The following is a 24044-nucleotide window of genomic DNA, read 5'->3' as shown; positions in this document are numbered from 1 at the left end:
ATAACCATGCAGAGGAGTAAGCACTAAAATTGAAATATGGTGACTTATGCATCTTACCAGCCTCTTTTTATCAACAGCGCTGCAACAGCAGAAACTTTTGCTTGTACATAAGCATCAGCAGCCCCAGAATGTTCCATAACATAGCATAAACAGAATCTACAATACAAACAGGTAAGATATCATTCAAATACCAACAAAGCATTCAGCCACACCTGTAAGAGTTGATAAGCATACGATATCAAGCTTCTTTTATTCTCATCTGTAAGGATTCCCCATTCCCTTATTGCAGCATCACCAATTGCACCAGCAGCCTGAAACCTTGCATTTGGTATTTGAGAAGTTTCTGAAATATGAGAGCAATGTCAATACTACAAGCCAACATGAAATAGAAAACTTTGCGTTTGCAAGTAGCGCAAGGAAAGAGGTATAAATGCTCATGCTAAACAAAAAAGATATGATGTGAACACTTGAAGCATGATTTAGAATAAGGTTTGCCGTCTCGGTACCGGACCCCATACGGGTGCCACACTAGCACTGTGTCGGTACGATGCAATATAAAATTTTTTCGGCGAACCGAATGTCGGCACGCCACCCATACTGGGTACTGGTACAGTACAGTATGCCCCATACCGCTTGGTTCCGGCCGGTACGGCGAACCATGATTTAGAATAATTTATCAGAATACTTCTAGCACAGTCCACAACCAGCATAATATTTTGCAAGAAGTATCCGAAGGTCTCATTTGATCCCACAGCAAATGGATAATCCTAGCACATGCAGTCTCTAAGAGGGACGTGATAGATGTAATAAATGAGGAAAAAAGAAGAAGGAAGAAAACGGAGGATATGGTTCATTTTTTGCAAATGATAGCATAGAATTGCTGGCAACAGCAAATCTTATGTGCTTTATACTCCCAAGTCCAAGTCTGCAGTAGCACCTCTTCTTACAGTATACTATTTCGGAAACCTAAAAACTCCATCATATGGAAATGTAAAATGCATGATTTCCAACATTATGAAGCAGTTCAAGCCTTGCTCTGGACCAAGGTTTCAAATTTCAACCATACCGTACCACATTGATATACTCACCCCATTTCAACATGGGGGTCTTATCCAGTTCACTGAACCATCAGAAGATATTGGGGTCTATTCTCATCAGGAAAGTAAAATAAAAAAGACATATATGAGGGTTGTATCATAGATCTGAACCCTGCTGTAGACAACAACGATTGAATCAACAATAGAACACCAATGTCAAAATAAATAAGTACATTTTTTAAAAATATTCGAAAACTTCTAAAATAAATACCTACATAAATTTCTCACCCATGTTATCTGTTCTCGAGCATTAATACGTTATTTCTGTATATACTTCATAGCAATTACTCAGAAACATCATAACGTGTTCACACATATTCTACAACCTTTTTAAGTTAGACATCATAATTTAACATCAAGCTCTAGGCAAAGGCTTTCATTAATAAGCAAGAACTACCAAATATCATAAGCCAATAAAAGTTCCTAATAACTTTTAGAAAAAAAAATCTATGCAAGCACATTATATAGGGCATGCATGTAAAAGTTACTACATCACACAACATATCAGATGTCTATCATGAGTTAGAAAGTAAGAGGATAACATAAGGCAACTACAATAATAAACTTTCAGGATACAAATTACGACAATATCATACATCCTGAAACATGGACATGAGCCCTTATCTCAGATGCTTGCCAATGCTTTTTGATACTTTACAGTCATTTTTCGAGCCTCACTTAAAATTGTTTAAAGGGATCATGACACACATATGCCATTTACTTTTCCCTTTCTTGGCCTATTTCCTTTGAAGATATACCAACACAAAGACATTGCTTCCACCTGAAAGGTGACATTTAGTTTATAAATAATAACAAAAACAAGTGACCGCAAGTCTCGTGAAATCAATCACATCAGTTCATGATTGTATTCTACGTCAATCAATAACCCTTCCAATGGCCTGTGAGTATAGTCCTAGAAGCAACGTACCAAGAATAAATCGGCATGACTGATATGGCAGAGGAGATAGACGCAGTGAGAGGATTATTTTCTCTGCTTCACCTGGATTCACATGCATCTGCATGATCAAATAAAAGTCAAATATTTGAAAAATGAATAAGATCTGAAAATGTGCCACCTGGAAGCCAATACAATGCCTTAAATGTAACAAACAATCAATATGCATCCAAAGAAACACAGGAAAAAGAAAAAAATAAAAAGAAATAGAAATCAAATAAGCCACTGTCATATATAAATCTAATAAAAAGAGTTTTTAGCTTCCTCAAGAAAAGAGCTACATGGTGCAAGCTACGTAAGATTCCTCAGAAAAAAAGGTAGTAAGACCAGAGTGAGGGTTGGAAATGTGATCAAACAAATGGTTGTAGAGAGTGGTGGTGTGTTACAATCCCAAGGAGTTACAATTATGAGCCTCTCCAACCCCACCATTTCCGATGTATTTTGTCGGTCTCAGTGCTTGACAGCAAATCCAGCCCCGCATCTTGATTTCTAGTATTTGAGTAGGGAATTTTGGCAAGTTGACGCAGAAATGATGCATCTAGGGTGCCTAAGGGAACTACTCGAGTAATAGCCACTTCCTGGAAGATCTTCATGCTGAGACTAAACCGCCAGCCAATGACCCAGACTGTTGCAAGGATCCTGTTTCCTTTGATCGATTCAAGATTTACATAAATTTGCTTCGGTTGGGATATCTGATCGAGAAATAAATCAAGAAACAAGAAGAGTACAATAATCTTTGGAAATGATATAAACATATAACAACTCATTCAGATCAACAGAGACATAGATGATGCCAAAACTACATCGAAACCCATATAACTTTCTGGTCTCTTCGACTTTTTAAAGAATACGCAAACCAAGAAAACATCAATCATAAAACCCTAAAGTTAGAGAACCCACATAGAAAAGAGAACGCATCAACGTCAGACAATGATAGAAAAGAGAGAACACCTGGATCGAAGAGCAAGCGTGCTCGACCGCCTCCATGGTGGACTGGAGCTGGGACAAATCCGTCGCCCCTCCCGGAAATCCCTCCATGTCTTCTCCTTCCAACTCCCAAGGGTTTCAAGAACCGGTGAGGGTATCAAGAACTAGGGTTTTCGCGGAGAGCGAGGAGACGGGTGAGAGGGGACAAGGAGAGGAAAAGATTACAAGGGAAGGAGAACTAGGCACTACGGGGGTTTATATAGGTACTGAGAGCAGCAGCACCTGAAATATAGCAGAGGGAAGAAAGTCTCGGCCAAGGGTTTAATAATAACGCCGTAATGGCAGCGTTTCAACGGCGCTCCCTCATTAACCGACCGACAGTTTTATAATGATCGCACGAACGGCAGCAGCAATTTTTTTTTTTTTTTTTTTTTTCTTAGAACGGGTTCACAACGCGTGTCTGAATACACCCAAGAACATCAATATTGCAGCAATATTTCACCAGATCGGTATCATCAAATTAACAAAATAAAAATACAGTTTTCTTCTTTTTTTTTTAGTACAACGGCTACTCATTTCATTTTAGCAGATTCAAGAGCAAAAAAAAACACAGTTTTTAAGTAATGTAAATAATAATGTAAATAAGAGTTGTTATGGTGAAATAATAATCACTGTGTTTATTAATCAAATTTTAGTTATTTATAATTTCTATGACTTTTATGAAGTTGGAGTGTTAGTTTTTCTGAAAAACATGTGAGGAGGAAGCAAGCCTTGTTATGAAATTGTCCTTCTATTGTTGTTTCAATCAAATATGACCGAAATGGAAGATGAGAACGGGAACATCTTTTGGAGAAATGCACAAGAGGGTTTGCATAGAAGCCAATAGAAATAAATGAGCGGATGAGAAATGGAATGAGAATTTTGTTCTTGCTTTGCAGAGTTGTTAGGCAAATCTTGTTGGCCAGTGGTTACCCAAAATAGACATTACTTGGTATTTAGATATACTGCTCAAATAACATAAAAGACTGTTTAGGATTGTCTATTTAGAGGTTTGACGAAATGAGAAGATGGGGAACACAACAAGAACATTGTTTGACTTCTTTAGTTAGGACAAATGACATTTTGCTATACGAATCAGAGGCTGTAATCTCATGCTCTCAATTTTGTGATAGTCTCGAGTTATCGGCGGAGCAAATATCCTTCTCAAAATTTTTCTTGCTTTACTTTCATTGACCCATGTATTATGTTAAGAAGTCTTTCAGATTTGGGTTTGCAGAGAACACATTACATGTGTACTCTCAAATGTTAGTGCTAGGTTCTGACGTGTGGAAATACGACTATTTTAGGATAAACCACTTTACATGATTTAATTTTGTTCACTATGAAAGTAACTTTCTTTTTTAGGTGATTTAATAAGTCATATGCGCCTTATTCATAATCTATGTTCTCTTGTACATTCTTTTTCATAGGGCAGCCTTTGTAGCTAATTCATTTATGCGTATTTGGAACAAAAAGACATGCAAGCTTATACATGGTTTTCTAAGATTGCAGATTTGGAATGACTTGCTTTTGCATGCTTTAGGGAAGTTTCAGGTCCATTGTTATTGAAGACTAAATATGCCATCATCCTGTGGGACTGTTGTAGCATGTATGCATATATGATGGTTGTCCTTCACAAAATACACCCGGTACGATATTGGACTTCGATCAGATTGTGTTTTCATGGCATGACACATTTATCCAATACTTAGAGAAATAAAAAGGAACTGATGGCACCAAAAAACTGTGACATTACGTATGCTGGTTATGAAATACTGTTTGAATGGGTTATGGCATCAACGGATCATATGCTGCCCAAGGTGGCAACCCAAAAAGATTTATAATGGTTCGGTGCTCACTCTGTGCCTACGTCCACTCTCTAAGATTTTTTCTTTGGGAATTTCACTGTAATTTATAAGCAAGATTGCATCTTAGTTGTTTTTCGGACTCACAACCAAATCTAATTGATTTTTTCTGGCAATCAATCAAAATCAGGTTATTTTACTGGTACAGCTAAACCAATCCTAAAATCCAATAATACTTAGGAACTTCTTGCTGATTCCCAAGCTCAACAAAACTTAATCGATATTTTAGGATAATCAACAGCAACCTAGGTGTTCGTGGATACAACCAACTTTGCAAGTCCGCTGATGTTTTTACGGCATCAACTACACCATAAAACCCAACACAAGATTTCCTAATCTCGTATACTAAACAAAAATAAAAAAAATACATACACAATGACTTTTACAAAAGTTGAATTTTTTTCGCTGTAGCTCGCGCTTGATTTGCTGTGAATATTAGAATCTTGAAGATTTGAAATCAACTCTTTTTTCTTTCTCTTTCTTGCTTACTCTATTTATTGTGTTGGAACTAGAAGCTCAAAAAATGATGATTAACTTGTACTCTTTCTCTTTTAATTCCTCCACTCACGCTCCTTAATCCCCCTTTCTTCTTGTTTTTTTTTTTTTTTTTTTTTGGATGTTTCCATATATTTATATTTTCAACTATAGTTTCAAAAACCAATTAAAAGATATTTCTAGCTGTCAGAGAAGCTAAAATAACCGTTGGAAATGAATATGACCGCTCTGATTTCACAAAAAAACTAGTTATTACTCTATTGTTAAGCACAGACCGACTACGCTTCTTCAGGGGATGCTTATTATGTCAGCACTACATAAATGTACCTGAGAACCGAAAAGGCTACCTCTCTAATTGCTGGAGATGCTTACTATGTCAGCATCTTATTAGCAAACGTTCTAGTGAGATGCTTTTGAATTTCCAACAAAGTTAAGGAATAATAAAAAAAAAAATCTAACTTTGCAAAGCAACCAATGCATATTTTTTCATACATATTTTGCCTAGTTGTATGGAGTACATACATATTTTCAAAATAGAAAGAATTGGGGACAAAAAAAAACTTTGAGCTCGAGGAAAAGATGAATTGCCTTTCAGCTTTTCCCCTCATTGATGTCCATCTAAACAAGCATATATCCGGCGAGCCTGGCAATGATTTGGCATTGCATTAACATTAATTACAAATAGCATCTCATAACTGAAGTCCCTTGAAAACAGGGGAATATGCTAATGAAACATCTCATAACTTGTTATCTTCAATCAAACAGAGAACGAGCATGAAGACAATGTGAGATGGCATATACGGATGTCTAGCTTCTCTTGGCACAAAAATGAATTCCTGATTAAAGTCTACAGTGCTTGAAGAAGCCTAAAAAACTGATATAAGCCGGAAGACTCTCAAAATCCACTCAAGAAGACTTCAGCTTAGCTGTTGTTGAAGCATGGTAGGAAAGGGTCCTATGACCCACGAAGACCAGAAAAACCCCAAGGAACCCAAGACCCTTTAACGTAGTGAAGAGATCCAACTGTTCCATAAAGAGAAGCTTCAGTATAATATGTATCTATCAAATAATACAACCACAACGAGGGGAGAGAAATAACGGACCTTCAGCCAGAAAAGCACATAGAGTAACAACACAACTGCAATACCAACATGAAAGAGTATGGAGAATGCAGCTGGTACTGTCGAGGAAGGGAAGCTCTTCAGGTTTACCCCTAAACGCATCAGCTGCGAAAAAATGCAGAGTCAATTACAACATACCATATGAAATAATTAACTTTTTGGTGACAATAAAGAAGAATTCACCTTTCTAATTCAAGTTTGAGCTAAAAGACCTCTATATTAATAGCAAGGCTGGATGAAGAAAGTATATATATCTGATTCTCATATAATTCAATCATCAAAAACCTTTCAACCAAAACTCCCAAGACCGTCAAAACTGAAGAACCCAACTTATTTGAGCATATGATAGGAAATCCAGAAACTTGTTCTTTCCATATTTTAATTTTCACGGAAAAAAAAGGTTTTTTATAAAGGAAACCTAGTTCCTCTGAGCATCCTTGGATATAATGCTAGAACTAATTAAAAATACAAGATCCAAGCTACCTATGTCTGTGAAATGCATCATTTTGAAAAGAAAATATCAAACTCACCCCTATCAAAAATCCTACAAAAGGAAGAAGAGTAAGAGCCAAAAATGCAAGAGAAAGCTCCTTTGGTGGTCTCTTCTCTGGTGCCCGGAAGATGTGAGATATCTCTTGTTTTGGCCCAAATCTCAGGTATGGGTCAACAGGCTGCGGAGGGGGATGTGCTGCTTTCTCTGGTGGTTCTGGTAAGTCTAACTCGACATGACCAAGGGCACGTAGAAAAGAATTCTCCTGCATAATCACAAACAAGTTTGTAAGAGCCAGCACCAATAGCTAAAGTTCATTAAAGAAGCAAGAAGAGCAATACCATTGCTGCGTCACCAACTGTAAGTTCAATTTTATATTTTCCAGAAAGATAATAAAATCTTTCCACTAGACCAAGGAAGTCCTACAAAAATTCAAATATAAAAAAATATTAGTCATTTGACTTTTGGAACAGGCAAGCACATTCCATTAACATCATATATTCACATACTGCCATTTATGTATGGTGCTTTGCACTAACATGGACATGCATGGTTGGCACCTCATAGTTAACAACCAGCACTAATTTTGGGAATAATACGATACAGATGGGGGTTTAAAGGGATAAGCCTCTCACAGGCAGCCACATCCACATGTATAAGAGGACCATGCAAGGGGCATTTTCCGGCCAAGTATTTTCCAATAAGAAAACATGCTGCCTCGAACTTCAATATAGGAATTATAATCTCATTCAAGTTATTGGTACACATTCATGCATCTACCATGACTCAGTCATAAAGCAACATTCTATGGTATGGTTAGATTTTATCTACAACATTTCAAAATTTTCAGACCTACCTAATGTAAATTTTATCCACACAACATTCAAAATTTTCAGGCCTACCTCATTTAAATACACACGTACGTACATTACATGCATACATACACACATACGTACATACATATATATATATATATAATATATATATGCTTCAGCATGGTTTCATCCTCTTTCACTGACATCAAACATGATAGATTTGTCTGACAAAATACTCAACTCCATAATTTTTTATAAAATAAATTACAAAAACCTCTCTGAGATTAGAGGTAAATTACACTTACACCCAACCTCCCTGGGATTTAATTTATCCAATACTTCAACCCATAACCTAATAGAATGTTAGTCAAACCGTAAACTTTTAATGGGACCCAAATACCATGTCGAAAAAAATTGAAAATGACCAAAATAACATTACAAAGACCTTCCTAAGGTTTATGTTTATTACACTTATACCTAATATTTTGTAAAAACCTACACTTACACCTATTTAAATTGACAGCATTAGTGAAACCAATTATCTATTGTAAAAAGTCAAAATTATCTCTATAAGAACATAAGGCTCCTCTTTCACTTTTCCAACTCTCGAAACTCTTTAAAGTATTATGTCTTCTAGAGTCTTCTCTTCGAGCTTAAGCGTCTAGGGGTTCTTTCCCACTTCGCCAACCCACCACAAATGTTCCTTCATGACAAGCGACCAACAACAAGCTTCCTTCCCAACCGACATTCGACAACGAGCATCCTTTCCGACCAGCCTATGTCCTTTCTGATCAAGTTTTGTTCTCGCTTTTCCGCCCACCACATCATAAAGATTGGAGATGCCGGTGTATTATTTGCTGATTTTGAGTTCTACTTGTCAAATATTGTGGACATGATTTCTTAACAGTCACTGTGAATGAGGATTTCTATATCTACATATAGAGCTATAATAGCTCTGGCAGCCTATCATCAAAAGGATTCAAATCAATACATGCGTGAGAACTCTCTTTTTGAAGGGTGTATCAGTTGCGATTGCATAGCCTGGCTTGGACCATGGACAAGCTAGCTCAAGCGATAAAACTCTCAGAAAATTTTAGAGGCATTCACTTAGTTGAGAGATTTAGATTGTTTTTCTCTTGGCACATGGCTCTTTTATGATAATTCATCAAGATCAAGCTCAGACCCATGGCACCTCACGGCTGATCTCCTCCTTAGGTGGATGTTGTATCACTTAAGGCTAGTTTGATCATTTTTTAAATTTTTTCTGATGTGGCATTTAGGTCCAATTTAAGTTAATGGTTTGGCTAACATTTTGTTAAGTGATGGGTTAAAGTATTGGATAAAAACAAACCTCAAGGGGATAAGCATATATGTTTCAAACTATTGAATGTAAATATAATTTACCCCTAATCTTAGGGACTTTTTGTAATTTACTCCTCACTCAGAAAAAATTTTGACTTTTTATATGAGGTAAACGGATTCACTAACACCATTAACTTAGCTAAGTGTAAGTGTAGATTTTACAAACTAATAGGTATAATTATAACAAACTTAAACCTCAAGAAGTTTTTTGTAATTTACTATTTTTTATATATAACCTGCTTAAATTGTCTCGGCACTTATGATTTGTTTTCGTGATAAGACACAAATCTTTGGTGGTAAACACAAATATTGATGTATCAACTTTTATTACACGGAATAGCAATGATAAAAATAATTCATGTGATTTATGATAAAATATCAATGATACAATCCTACAATTGTCTATAATACATTCATTCTTTGTATCTTCTGAATTTTGTTTTTCCTAGTCTCAGCCTAACAATCCAAACAAAACAAGTAACCAACGAAAGCTTAGGTCCTTCGGCCTGATGCACGAAGATGTTCCCTAAACCTAATGCTTACATGTAAGCTTCTTATTTATTTGTTGACGCCTTTTTGCTGCATTAACCTTATTATCAAAGTTATGCTCATCTTAAAGCAAAGCTTTTATGTATCATTTAAAATTAATACAGTATGCTTCTATCAAGGACCAGTCCAAACTTAGACGTCCTTAAGTTCATTTCAGAACTATACGCACAATTGTCATATAATAGCACTTATGCCAAATCTTTAACACACTTAAATTTAAACAATCAAAGAAAAATCTCATGCTAGAAAGCTCTTTTCCATCAATAAGCTGCCACTACAGAATAAAAAGCAAAGCATGCAAAAGAATTTGAGGCGAGAGAAACTTTACTAGGGTTATTTTAAACTGCCTTGCAGAACTCTCCATAACAAAGATGTGCTCAACATTGGTTTCATGCCTCAGTTTGAGAAACACCTGTAATCCATTGTTTCCATCAAATCAAAATGAACAAATAGCATTACCAGACACGTCATTAAAGTTATAGCCTAAGAACCTGGTGAGGCTTAAAATTGTGCCCAAGAGGAGTGATTAGCTGGAAAGATAGACGCAGCTTCTGGAGGTGATTTGCTGATAGCGAAAGTGTGCTGTCTCTTGATAAATCTAATCTGCAAAAAGAATGTTAAAACATGAGATAGAAGATGAGTTAATTAATAATACCCTTTTGTGACATGTCCCAAGCCTGCATGAAAAAGAAAACCAAGGAAGGAAATAGTTGGCATGTCTTATTGTCTTTGAAAACATTCATAACTAGCAGGAGACTGATAAAATAGACTACATGGGCAAAGGCCAACATATGAAAAACACTAATCAATTAGTATAATTCCTGTTGATCTCATGCTCTCAACTTACACTTAGTATCCTGTCTTAAAATGAATACAAGATATAAATTGAGACTTCTATGTTGTTAAACTAAGTACAATCTCCTCAATCTTCTGAGGTTTAAAATGTTCAGGACGAATACTGTTATACTAGTATTGTATAGTCAACACTGAGGAAATCATAGCAGCCCAGCATCTGTGTACAGGGAGAAGATTAGAAGCCTTACTTTTGCAATGTCTCTGAATTTCCAGCATCACTCTCTAAAATTCCAATTTCTGCCTTGTCAATTTTGATAGATCCTGTAACAAATGCCATCAATCTAGTGCGTCCCCCCGTAGCATATGTATTTGTATTCTCAGGGTCATGAAGTGAGATCTGCACAATATGAACCGACCCACCTCACTGGTGATACTTCCTTGCTAATCAATACACAGTACAAATGTAACAAATGGAGATCCTTAAAATACCTCAAAAATTAATGTATACTTTCCAACATCTAATTTCAGCGGTATGATATCTAAGTAATGTATGGTGTTTTCTGAGTCAAATTGGAGCTCCTGCAATAGAAAACATTCAGCTCAAGGTTTAGCAATAAAAATAATCAAAATAACAGATGTCAGCTAGGGAAAAGAGAAGTAGCTATATTAAATCAGACATTCAGCTAACAGACATATATATGGAGCTCAATAAAAACTACAAAGGTAAGAGACCAATCAAAATGAAGCAGAAGGTATTAATCAGCAATTCAAGGAAATGTGCTACCTGGTTTTCAAGGACAGGGGTGCCTTTTGAATCAGAACGAGAAGCTTGCACCATCCTTACTGTCAGTGGTGGTGCTGCAGAACCAAACACTGTAGTCACCTCAACCTGAAATAAGCTCAAAGAAGTGCTTCCTTTAAATCAAGAAAAAACAAATTTAATCAATGTTTTTCTAATTAACTGTTTCTTGGAGCAATTTAATGGATGTCCATGAAGGTAAAATTATTTTGTTGTCTGCTAATTTTAACATATAATACCATAGTGGCTATTCTCAGTTCAAGCTCATAGCTCACTGTTTTCAATGATTTTTACCACTTATCCTGGGATTATATTGGTAATGAAGCAAAGAGGTAACCATACTACACAAAGTAAATGCAGAGGTTTTAACAATAAGAAACACGAGGCCTACTGATACCAAAAGTTAAAAAGGGTGGCCCATTGAATGAGGATCCCACCATTGCAGGGTTTGAGGAGGCCATATGTATGCAGCATTACCTCCGCGTGCAGAGAGACTATTTACGTGTTTCAAACCCATGACCTCCAGGTCACAATGGAGCAATCTTATGTAGCACCAAGGCTCACTTTCTAATACATAATAAATGGCTGGTGGGCTAGTTACTGCTCAAACCTGTTTAAGACTGAGCAGAAATATCATTGTTCCTAGAGTACGACCCTCTTTTATTCTATCCAACTCCTTTGATGAATAAAATCATCATCAGCTAGTTATATAGAAATTTATCCAAAATATACATAGCAATAACTTGTGGGATAACTATTCTAAACAAGAGGTATTTGTTCTTATTCCACTTTTTCCTAAACCATGTGCAGCCTCAATGACCAAGACTTTTCAAGATTACGAGTTACAACCATTGCCAAAACACCTTCAAGAAAACACCAAGGGGAGAAAAAAATGAATACAGTAACTTCCAACACCATAATTGTAATTAACATGTCACATGCCATCTATTCAGGTTGCCTTTATCATGCTTTGAGATTCATTTCTATCAAGAACATTACCACCTACAGCTATTTGTTAAAAAACAACGAAAAAAATTGTGCAAATAGTTGAAAAGAGAGCAGAGAGGTGATACCAGGTTCTAAGTCTGAGAAAAACATGATAAAATAATAAAAAATGGCAGGCAGAAAAATAAATGATAAAGAATCCAACCAAAAGCTCAGCAGAATGAGATGCAATCAGTTACCTTGAGTTGGTCCTTCGAGGTTAATGAAAGTACCGTAGATGGAAGTGAAAGAATCAGTGGAATGGAGACCCTATAGCAGGCAAAGCAGGCAATTGAATTAGTACCTATGCATGATTGGGTAGGAAAAATAGATGTTTGTTACTTATATCAACAAAAAGAGAGCACCATCATCACAGATATTTTCAAAGGAAACCAGGGATTAAAAAAAAACCTTTCTCCTTTAAGATGACTATGCCAAAGTTCAGACATGGATGACTAGCATGATAAAACAGCAGGTGAAGGATTCTGGCAAAACCCCTGCACACCCACCTCAGGAATACAATTTCATGATTCCTGGCAGAAACTTATAGGGAGTCTGTTTCTTCAAAACAGAGTCGTTTTTTGTGAACATGGAATCTCAATTTGTATTCGTCCCATTATTTTGCCAGTTTTATAGATACATGTGCACATATAGCGCAGGACATGTTAATGCATTACCACTACCAAAGGAACAATATCACTTGTAATACAACAAATGCCTCGTGAAAATTTCCATCTAATCCTATTGTTGATAACCCAAAATAACAATTTGTATCATCGACTTGCATCCTTATTAGAAACCAATAAATATGAAGGTTAAAAGCACAAGCGAAACAAAATAAGTCCAAGTTAAATGCCTAACATCATCATACATTGTATAGCATGCAAACATGCACATGCAATTGCACAGCATGTACTGCTGCATGATTTTTCATAGGCTCTTCAAACACGAGTCCTAAATGTATGCTCCTCTATCCTCACCTTCACTCCCACTTCTGTTTATGTTCTCGTGTCATAAAATAGGGTAAAGCCCATGAAGGACAAAGTTGTAGATAAGTACATCAGCCTACACCATCACTAGCAAAAATAAGGGTATGAAAGAAATGTGATCAAAGGATATTATAATGACGGAAATACTTTTGAGTGAAAAGATCAGAAGGGACGAGGAGAGTTTTAAAACAACCAAGATTGAAGTTGTAAGAAAGAACATCTAAGGCTATGTTCACTTACTTCGAAAAAGCAAAAACAAATCTAAAGGTCAACACTAAATAGATAGGGCATGAGGTGATTACAGCCCTTAAATCATCAATCTGGTCTTAGATTTGAACATGCATCATCGATCATAAGATTTACCACATCAATTTGGTCTCTGGACTTAAGCAACATTCTCGATCACCAGTGAAATGAACTGGCAGTACAACAGAAGATTATCGTTGTTTTTCTTCCATCTATCCACTCTGCACACGTCTCAGCAGAATAGTTGAAGAAAAATCCGGTCCTGGAGCAGCCAGTTCCCTCACAACAATGTGATATTGTTGATCAAAAAATCAACAAGTGATAGACAAAAATGGCTGAACATTGATGAAAAGCAGCAACTTGCACAGAAGCACCTAAACCAAGAGGTATGAGTTTGAAACGAAGGATTTAGGTGCCAGCTGGCATGTAGTATCCTGGGCCAAACTAGCACCCAACACAGGTCAACACAATGCCTATTTAATTTAAAAGGTTTTCCAAATCTTATTTTTTAAAAAAATAGCACAGCTTCACATGTGTTTTAGCAAAGCATGGCACGAACCCTGCTGGCATGTGAATGGCATGCCCACTAACACTGACTTTAAAACCCTTGTTCTAAACATATGTAGCTATACTAGACATCCCAAGAGCTATCCACATACCTCAACCCTCAAGCTACAACTTCGCAAAATTAAACAAGTGGTCTTGAGACTCCAAGCCAGAACTAGTGCTGTATCAGCCATCTCTTCTAAACTCACTTTAATATTAGCATACAGATCCAATGACAACTTACTTCATATATGAAGATAATGATTTTTCCATATATATTCTCTTCACATTTTTTTTTGACTGACATTCTCTTCACATGATGACAACTGATATTAACAAAGAAATCAAACAGATAGTCTTCCAGTTATGCAAGGAGAGACACAGCTTATTCCAATATATATATATATATATAGCCAAACAAAGAAGGCAAAAGGTGCTTGACGTAAAGAGAAGAAATCTAGTTCTGCTTCCTTCTTTTTCTTGGATTGTTTTTTCTTTTTACCTTTTTTAATGTCTGATCCCGCGTAATTGTCTTCAACATTTTTTTTTTGTTTTGTTTTCGTAGATCTGATCCAAGATTTTCTTGTCCCTTTCTCTTTGAATGAAATCTCAATTTCAGCTACGGTTTCATTAGATATCTTACAACTAGAATCCCTCTTTTTTCCGATCCGGTTCCTCCACCACCGCGAACTCCGGTCAGATTCAGGCATGATACACTTTTTATTTATTGGGAGAACCCAAGTACTCTCTTGCGGATCCATGAAACAACTCTCAGAAATCTTTTTCCCTTTTGGAAGATACAGGATAAGCCTGTTTCTGGTACAGAAGTTCCTATATCAATGGGAAATGCCCTACCTTTGAGTGCGGTTTGAACTATTGATTTACGTAATTGGAAGTAACCAATTAGGTTTACGATGAAACCTAGAAATCGATCACTGATCCAATTTGAGTACCTCTACGGGATAGACCTCAACAGAAAACTGTTGAGTAACGGCAGCAAGTGATTGAGTTCAGCAGTTCCTCATAGAAAATTATTGACTCTAGAGATATGGTAATATGGAGAAGACAAAATTGTTTGAAGCACGCACAGAACCGGAAGCGCCCCTTGTTTCAAAGAGAGGAGGACGGGTTATTCACATTTAATTTGATGGTCAGAGGCGAACTGAAAGCTAAGCAGTGGTAATTAAGATCCCCCGGGGGAAAAAGAGAGATGTCTCCTACGTTACCCGTAATATGTGGAAGTATCGACGTAATTTCATAGAGTCATTCGGTCTGAATGCTACATGAAGAACATAAGCCAGATGACGGAACGGGGAGACCTAGGATGTAGAAGATCATAACATGAGTGATTCGGCAGATTTTGATTCCTATATATCCACTCATGTGGTACTTCATCATACGATTCATATAAGATCCATCTGTCTAGATATCATCATATACATCTAGAAAGCCGTATGCTTTGGAAGAAGCTTGTACAGTTTGGGAAGGGGTTTTTATTGATAAAAAAGAAGAATCTACTTCAACCGATATGCCCTTAGGCACGGCCATACATAACATAGAAATCACACTTGGAAAGGGTGGACAATTAGCTAGAGCAGCAGGTGCTGTAGCGAAACTGATTGCAAAAAAGGGTAAATCGGCCACATTAAGATTACCATCTGGGGAGGTCCGTTTGATATCCAAAAACTGCTTAGCAACAGTCGAACAAGTGGGTAATGTTGGGGTGAACCAAAAAAGTTTGGGTAGAGCTGGATCTAAGTGTTGGCTAGGTAAGCGTCCTGTAGTAAGAAGAGTAGTTATGAACCCTGTAGACCATCCCCATGGGGGCGGTGAAGGGAGAGCCCCAATTGGGATGTCAAGTCATGGACTGGTTCCTCCAGCCCTTTTTCTATGTGTTGGTGTTCTATATGACCGACATAAGACTCGACTCGGGTTTGAAATTTTCAGAAACCACACGATTATATAGCCAAAGGGAATACGCCGCGCCTAAAATCATCCCAAGCGCTGCTAATGTGGCTACTAAGCTATTTCTTTGGAAAGCTCCTACTGAGATTGGAAATTCCCCGATAAAGCTGCTAGTGCCAGGTGAACTCATATTGGCCTATGTAATTATTGGAATAATTGTTGGAGACTCAAATGATGGATATGCAAGCATGATAACTTATATGCTGTTCTATATCTCCATGAATCTAGGAACTTTTGCTTGCATTGTATCATTTGGTCTACGTACCGGAACTGATAACATTCGAGATTATGCAGGATTATACACGAAAGATCCTTTTTTGGCTCTCTCTTCAGCCCTATGTCTCTTATCCCTAGGGGGTCTTCCTCCACTAGCAGGTCATACTATGATGAAAGAAGATGCTATTTGTATATATATATCTTACAAACAGTGGAAAATTCTATATGCAAAACCAACAAGCATATTTTTGATACTCCAAGCCAGCAAACACATCCGAGGCACAGCAATCAATCTGATTATAGAAACAACAGAATTTATGGTCAAACAAGTACCTTGGATCAACTGATCAAGATAACTTAAACGTACAAAAAGCTGGTAGATTCAGTAAAAGTTAAAACAAATAGGTAATTGATCAGGTAACTATTGTGATGTTTTACTTGCCTATTATTTTCCAAGCGTGATAAAGATTCTATCTGGTCAAACAAGTCTTTGGTGCTGCCAGGAATTCCTATGCTGAGAAAAAACTTTGCCAAGCCTAACATTTTATCATTTGGAATCTGCAAATTTGTTTTAAGAAGTCAAATAAGAAGCACTTGGCAAAAAAAATTGCACAAAGCAGATACCAATATACCATAGGCTTAGGAACATTTGACTCACATTTAGCCTACCAGAAGCAACTGTTGCAAAAGCAGTAACACCCCGTACTACAGATGCTGAAGTTGTAAGAGGGCCCTTATATTCACTAGCATCAACATGCTTCTCATCAAAGTACAAGGTTCCATCATCTACATTAAGCCATCCGCAGATACTTATATCAGAGATATGCTATTAAGATCAACTAAAAATAAAAGAAACCCAACTGCTAACTTCATAAAGATATTAGTAGAAGACATAAAAATTCAAGCAGAGGAGCAATCTTCTAAAACATTTTTTTAGTGATTCACATCTCATGAAAAAAAAAGAAGCATGATTCGTCCAACATAATCAACTTGTTCTCATCTTACAAGATTTGGCTATACAACAATAATACTTAATAATAAACTGCCATGATAAAATCGCCCTGTTGCCACATTAGATGAATAACTGAAATGATGTTATATGTAGTATGTTTCATTTGCCATGGAAATGCATTCAGTAACATCTCTGGAAGCAATCTGGATAAATAAACTGTACCAGAAAAAAATAAAATTATTTTTTCAAAATAAAAAAGCCTGATAGAGGTTAGAATGTAAGACCTTTTTCCAATGGAAAGTTACCCATTTCATCAAAATTTATTGGACAGAGAATACAGACATCAAAATACAAGGCGACCATTATATGGGTAAAACTTAAAAGTGAAGGCTGAAGGGCTACAGGATAGGCGGGAGAGGGAAGCAGGAGCAGATTGGCATGAGACTAGGTCTGACAACCAAGACCCAAAAAGAAAATAGAAACCAATTGTCTTCTCAAGAATATACAAATTTAAATTCACAATAAATAAAGAATTATCATGGATTATGATAAACACATTCCATTCATTAAAAATGATGCCAAGAGGTTGTGTTCTTCCAGATTAAAACACATTCTACAAAACTAGCTTTTGTAGAGTAAATATAGATGAGAAAATTAGAAATTATATAATATGCACAAAGATAAAAGAAAATGAAAAGAACTTAAGAGGGCAATATATATGCATACATACCATAACTTTTAATGCTATCAAACAGCTTAACAATGTCATTTTTCACAATTCCTATCTGCCAAGAATAAGAAGTCACATTAGACAGGATGATAGCCAAATGTTTACTTACTAGTAAAGGAAAATAAATAAATTATGGTAAAAATATGGAAAAAGTACTATGCATGAATGATGATTGTGCAACACGTTTGAAGTGAAAGTTATTCTCAGTGACTGTAAAAAATTTTACGAGAAAGATAAAGAATCAATATTACAAGCATTAATGACACACTCCCAGGTCTTAATCAAAGTTGACAAAATAATTTTAAGAGAAAGATAAAGAAGCAATTTTACAAGTATTAATAACACACTCCCAGTTTTAATCAAAGTTGATGAAATAATTTTAAGAGAATGATAAAGAATCAATATTACAAGCATTAATGACACACTCCCAGGTCTTAATCAAAGTTGACAAAAAAATCTATTGTTGTAAAGTGTGTGCAGCAACATCAATGTTGGACAGAAATATTGGTGGTAATTTAAATTTCCTGACCTGACCCAACCAGTTTAACCCCACATAGTGGGTTCATGGGCACAACTCAGACATTCTTCACCAGTCAACAGTTTGGTTCAGGACAGGTTCAGGTTGATGGGCCCGGTCCCTCAGGTCATAGTCAGCAGCCCAATACACAAATCTGATATTTCTAATCTGCATACAAATAGCTCAAATGGTATGAAAGTTGAATGGAGTGCCTATGATCCTAAACTTGTCCACAATCCCCAAACTTCTGCCTCTTATCTGCTCCATCTTCTCCTCTCCCTTCTCCTCCACCTCGCTCCTCTCCTTTTCCATCTCACCGCTTCCCGTTCCTCCTATTGGCTCCTCTACCCATCCTCCAGTCCCAAGTATCTCCATGACGCCTGGCCATTCTCCAGCCCACAATGCAGCCCTCTGTTGCCTGCTACTCCGTTGTCACTCACCACCATGCAAAACTCAACATTGCTTAAAGATGTCCATAAATCCCATGTGACTTACCACTATATATAGATTTCATGCTGCTCACTGTCGTCGATTTCGATTTTGACACTGTTCATCCCTTCAATATTGCCAGCCACCAAATAACACTTGTTCCCATCATAGCTCGTAGTCATTGCACCCCTCTTTCCCCAACCCTTCTGTTTCTTCCTTCTTTGTTCTCTCTAATCTTAACCTGTTAAAGCCAAGGTTGACCTGACTGACCCACCATCAGGTTTTGGTCAGGGAAATCCGACCTGCTGATGGGTTAGGTTTAGGTCAAACCAGTTGAGTCTTGATAGTATGTCTTGAACCTATAAGAACCTAACCACACCCAACCTATTCCCACCCCCACACACATCATTCTCAAAAACAACATCAATTTTGAGAAGAAAAAAAAGGGGTTACAACAGCATCTAAAAAGTCAATATGAACTACTAAATCTTAGGAGTGAAGGAGTGACAATCAATCAAGTAATTTCTGACTAAATTGGGTATGACTTGATAACAAGCTCATTCAACTTCATTCTTCTAGTAGAAGAGCAAAGCTCAAGCTCCACTTTTGGACTGCTTCCATTATGACTGGAGCTCAAACATTAGCTAGCTTGCATAGATTATAATAAACACCTGGCTTCAACTTAAGAGTCAACCTGTTCATGGCATTAATGCTGAACTTGAACAGCAACAACTGAGCCTGGCTTGTGCTCACTCATATGACCCAGCAAAGCCTTCCTAACTGAAAGATCTGTCAGGCAAGGCTTTCTGCAGCTCTAATCAAATCCACATGCTTATGTGATATTCAGTAAATATAGAGTATAAATAGTGCCGGTAAAACCATCCATAACCAAAAAGGTTTTGGCAGTATAAGTTTGCATTAACTTAACAAAAAAAAAAATCACCTCACAATCTAGAACACATATAGGAGAGTGTGCTGCTGTAAATTATTCAGCGTGCCTTTAATAAATCCAACAATATGAAACCTTGGCCCCAATAAAAGAAAAAACAAAAGAAAAGAAAAACCCTATGGGAATAGATGCTTGCCTTAGATTCATCCACCACTTTATCCGCCAATGAAACAACTCCGGCTATTGTTTCCAGCGCTATCCCTGCAACAACATGAGATATGACAGAGCAATCAATATCAAGCAACAGTAGGCTGACATTATGTTGTCTAAAACAAAAAAGCTTTTAAAAGTACAATAAGAATCTTCTGCACAAAGTGTTATGCATGGCATCCAAATTCTCTGAAGAAAACTAGATTCAGCAGAATTCACGAGAAATCAGAACTTCAGAATAAATACCAGCAGCATAAGTACTAGATTCAGCACTATTGGAATCATAGCGCCATCTTCCATCACTTTGACTGAGTGCCTGCAAATAATGTAACAGTTAACTGAAGGAAATCTACTTCTGAAATAAGTAAAATAGAAAATTTCCAGAATGTACAAAAGGAACAAGTATGGAAAGAAATAGTTATATCAATCACCTTTATGGAATGAAATGTACCATCACCATCTGACAAAATAACATTAATACCTTGATCCTGCATCAGAACAGCATCAAATTAAAGTCAGAATAAAATGTTAAACGTCAAAAGCTGAAGGATAATCTAAGAAGATGGCAGTGTATCCATGCAGTTATACATAAATTTCCTGCCAAAATGCAATATGCAGATAGCTCGAACAAAAGAAATACAGTAAGCCATCATGTTCTTAAGTGAGCTCTGACCTTGATATAAAGCAAGCCTCCAACAGCATAATGAAAGTCAAGCAATGAATTTGTATCCTTTATCACAGCTTGAAGTTTTGATGCAACATCCTACAAGGGATAGGAGCAACAAGACAGCAAAAGATCTCATATAAATACTCAGAAATCTAAAAAATGGGCTCATGTGTTCAAAAGGAATTGGTGTGACAGCTTACGGTTATACCTCAAAGGTTCTGGCATCAATCTGGCATCCCAAGATGCTATTGACCCTTAGTGCATGGAACAAGTCCTTTGATATAGAAGATGATGATTCAAGTTTTTCTACAATAACTGGACATGTTGCATGACTTATTTCAGCACTCTTTTCTACTCCGAGAATCTGGAATGTTCTTAGGGCCTCATATGTTTCTTCTAAACTGTAAAATACAAGGCAAATTAGCAACCTGCAATTCTCAGGTTTAAACTTCGACAACATGTTCCATGTGACAGAATGATATTCATTGCTAAAACAAGAAACTAATAGTGAATTGCCATGTGGGATAGAAAAAATCATAGTTCACATTGAGGCATAAGTTTCAAAAAAAAAAAGCAAACATATTGAACTCCTTCAAAACTTTGGCAAGAAAATGGATGATAACAAACCGATCCAAATGTGGATGATCAAATTTGTCTCCACCTATGCAAAATGCAGTTTAAAGATGAGGTGGAAAAACTTCTACAGTTGGACAAAAACTGGAGCAACAAAGAGAAGCAAAGCATCTGATCCTATGTAAGTTCACCAAATATCTTCACTAACAAAGATAGAACAATCAGTCTAATATGGAAAAGCATGGATTGCCACTAGACGTTCCACAGAAGAGAAAAAGGTCCAAACTTTCTCGATTGGAAGAGAAAGGGATGGCATAACATTCTGAGATTGAAAGCAGACATCAAAATTCACATTAGTAGCCGAACGTAAACCACAGTAATGTCTTCCAACAAAAACAAAAACCAGAAAGAAAGAAAAGAAAATCAGAATTTTGATAACTAGAAAAAGAAACTCAGAAATCGATCAAGTGCAACAGCAAGATCCACGGAACTAACCATTACAGGAATTCCTACTGAGTCAAGTGTGTTTAGAAAGGTCATAATTATTTTTATTCTAATCTCGAAACAAACCAAAACCAGTTAGAAACCTTGAACATAACGAAAGGAAACAAAGCAAAAATTTCTACGGTAAATTAAATCATCCAACCTCCCGAACGATCCATGGGTAGGCACGAACAGCTCCAATGCGGCGGATCGGTGGGCTTCATTGATCGGACGAATAACGGCGGCTCCGGGGATGGACAGGGATGCATAAATCAGAGCCAGAAACCCTAGAAGCCCGAGGTTTCTGGCCATGGCCAAAGGAAATATAGACATCGAGAGCCCGGAAAGCTGACGGATCGATCAGAAGGATCCGAGGGAACCGCGAGACCAAAAGAGAAAATCTAGGGTTTCCCTCCCTCTAGTCTAGGGTTTATGGGCGCCGAGGGAAGGAGCCTTCGGACTCCCGTCCCTCTGGTCTTCTCTCCCTCTAAGATGACTGGAGGGTGACCGGATGGTTTCCTCAGGTTGCAGCAACTAACCCAAATTGCACTCGTCCGTAAGACTACGCGAGGCCACGATGGTGTGAAAGTGGGTGAAATCCAATGCGTTTCCTTTAATTTCAAGCATGGAGCGATCAGCTGCATGACCTGTTGGACCAAACAGCGTAGAGAGGGGTGCACGTCAACCTATTTACATCGGTGACGTGGGCTCGGCCTACATCCAGGACCGCGTTGCGATGGATTTCTAGGCATAATTTATATATATATATATATATATATATATATATATATATATATATTGAGTTTTTGTTTATTACACCTACATCTAATAATTTGTAAAAATTATACTTATATTTATATAAATTAATGATTTCGTTTACCTTATGTGAAAAGTCAAAATTATCCTGATGAGTAAAATATAAAAATCTTTGAGATTAGGGGTAAATTATTCTTGCATCCAATAGTTTGAAAAATCCATGTTTATCCCCTAAGATTTATTTTTATCCAACACTTTAACTCATAGCAAAATTTTTAATTTAAATAAAACCTAAATGCCATATTAGAATTTTTTAAAAAAAATTATCAAACTAGCATTAAGTAATATAATATCCACCCAAAGAGGAGAATAACTATGAGGCACCATGGGTCTAGAGTTTGATTTTGATAAATCATCAGAAAAAAGCTACGTGTCCAGAGAAAAGCAATCTAAATCTTTTAGGCAACTGGATGCCTTTAAAATTTTCTGTTGCAGGAACTAATATGAAGAGTTTTGTGGCTTGAGTTAGTCTATTAATGGTTCGAGCTTGTCTGTTTGTAGTCTAAGCCAGGCCATGGAACTATAATTGATCGCCCTCTAAAAAGAAGAGTTCTCATGCATGTACTGATTTGGATCATTTTAATGATAGACGGTCAGAGCTATCATAATTCTATATATAAACACATGAGTCTTCATCAACAGTGACAATGTTAAGAAATCATGTCAATGGTATTGGACAAGTATAATTTGGAATCAGCAAACGGTACACCGATATTCCCGATCATTGGAACGTAGTAGGCAAGGAAGCAGAAACAAAACTTAATCAGAAAGCATGCTTGCTGCCGGATGCTGATCAAGAATTAAGAATGCTCGTTTTGGATGCCGATTAGGAAAGAAGCTTATCATTGGTCGCTTATTAGGAGGCAACACTCATAGTGGTAGCAAAGCGAGAAAAAAACTCTAGCCACTCAATCTAGAAGAGAAGACTCTCAAAGACAAAAGACTTCGACTATGTTGAACAAGAAGATAGGCTGTAAGAAGTTAGGGGTTTACACCACAGGATGCTGGACCCATATAAAAACAAAAAACTTTCGTCAGCGGCAGCTAGAGATCTTATTTCTCAAAGGAAAGGAGAATGCAGATTGAAAAATAACAATTTCTGAAAATCCAGCTAAACCATCAGCATACTGATTTGCTTCTCTAAAGATATGGGGAAAAACCATGAAAGAATCAACAGATGCAGCACAACGAGCAATATCCAGAAGGAGAGATGGTTGCCAGAATCTATGATCGGCAGCATGAACAATCTCTGCTGATACCGAGCAATCCATTTAATCACCCCTAAGGAGTCTCCCTCCAACCAAATTCTCCTATATCCAACTTGTTGAGAGGCCACCAACAAACCTTTCCAAGAAGCCTGAAGTTCTGCTCGACGGACCGAAGTAGTCTGGGTTTTGAAGTAGCACGATGCCACAGTGATTTCTAATAATATATCCTAGCCCTGCTTCATCTTTAGACTCTGAAGCATTAACATTAACTTTTACCGCACCACAGGGTGGGGGTGCCCAATACACCAGCCTTGA

The 24044-nt window shown here is 37.0% G+C and overlaps 2 protein-coding genes across 6 annotated transcripts in view; both read right to left on the bottom strand.

Annotated features, from left to right (window-relative positions):
- LOC103703936 (exportin-4) overlaps positions 1–3307 on the bottom strand; it is a 31319-nt gene extending 28012 nt beyond the window's left edge. For 2 of the 5 annotated variants that reach the window (XR_005511906.1, XM_039126446.1), the window contains exons 1-4: positions 3004–3307; positions 2026–2113; positions 235–343; positions 58–156 (exon numbers count right to left, since the gene is read on the bottom strand). Coding sequence is in view for 3 of the 5 variants with exons in the window: in XM_039126446.1 (XP_038982374.1) it covers positions 58–156; positions 235–343; positions 2026–2113; positions 3004–3090 (383 nt within the window). In the remaining 2 variants the exon portion in view is untranslated. The remainder of the gene's footprint in view (positions 1–57; positions 157–234; positions 344–2025; positions 2114–3003) is intronic. The other 3 variants (XR_005511905.1, XM_039126444.1, XM_008787014.4) reach the window with 3 other exon arrangements.
- Positions 3308–6007: 2700 nt separating this feature from the next.
- Positions 6008–22243, bottom strand: LOC103703935 (dolichyl-diphosphooligosaccharide--protein glycosyltransferase subunit 2-like). The gene is made up of 19 exons (XM_008787013.4): positions 21869–22243; positions 20858–21050; positions 20656–20745; positions 20414–20470; positions 20229–20298; positions 19969–20033; positions 17938–17992; positions 16914–17041; positions 16698–16813; positions 12494–12563; positions 11295–11399; positions 11000–11089; positions 10759–10907; positions 10207–10318; positions 10044–10127; positions 7331–7411; positions 7030–7254; positions 6482–6604; positions 6008–6401 (listed from the first exon to the last, which is right to left on the bottom strand). The coding sequence occupies exons 1-19, from the start codon at positions 22036–22038 to the stop codon at positions 6285–6287; spliced, it is 2100 nt and encodes a 699-aa protein (XP_008785235.2). The 5' UTR covers positions 22039–22243; the 3' UTR covers positions 6008–6284.
- Between the last annotated feature and the right edge of the window lie 1801 nt (positions 22244–24044).

Source organism: Phoenix dactylifera, chromosome 5 (genome assembly GCF_009389715.1).
Source record: "Phoenix dactylifera cultivar Barhee BC4 chromosome 5, palm_55x_up_171113_PBpolish2nd_filt_p, whole genome shotgun sequence".
NCBI classification, from domain to species: domain Eukaryota; kingdom Viridiplantae; phylum Streptophyta; class Magnoliopsida; order Arecales; family Arecaceae; genus Phoenix; species Phoenix dactylifera.
The sequence above is the reverse complement of the archived record's forward strand: the minus strand, read 5'-3'. Positions and strand labels throughout refer to the sequence as shown.

What these genes read in the sequence shown, in the direction of transcription:
- LOC103703935 (XM_008787013.4), bottom strand. Translation starts at nt 22,038, where the DNA reads ATGTCTATATTTCCTTTGGCCATGGCCAGAAACCTCGGGCTTCTAGGG. An exon ending in AGTATACATTAATTTTTGAG is followed by an intron (nt 10,908 to 10,999) that starts GTATTTTAAGGA and finishes CATATTGTGCAG; the next exon opens with ATCTCACTTCATGACCCTGA. An exon ending in CAGTTGGTGACGCAGCAATG is followed by an intron (nt 7,255 to 7,330) that starts GTATTGCTCTTC and finishes GTGATTATGCAG; the next exon opens with GAGAATTCTTTTCTACGTGC.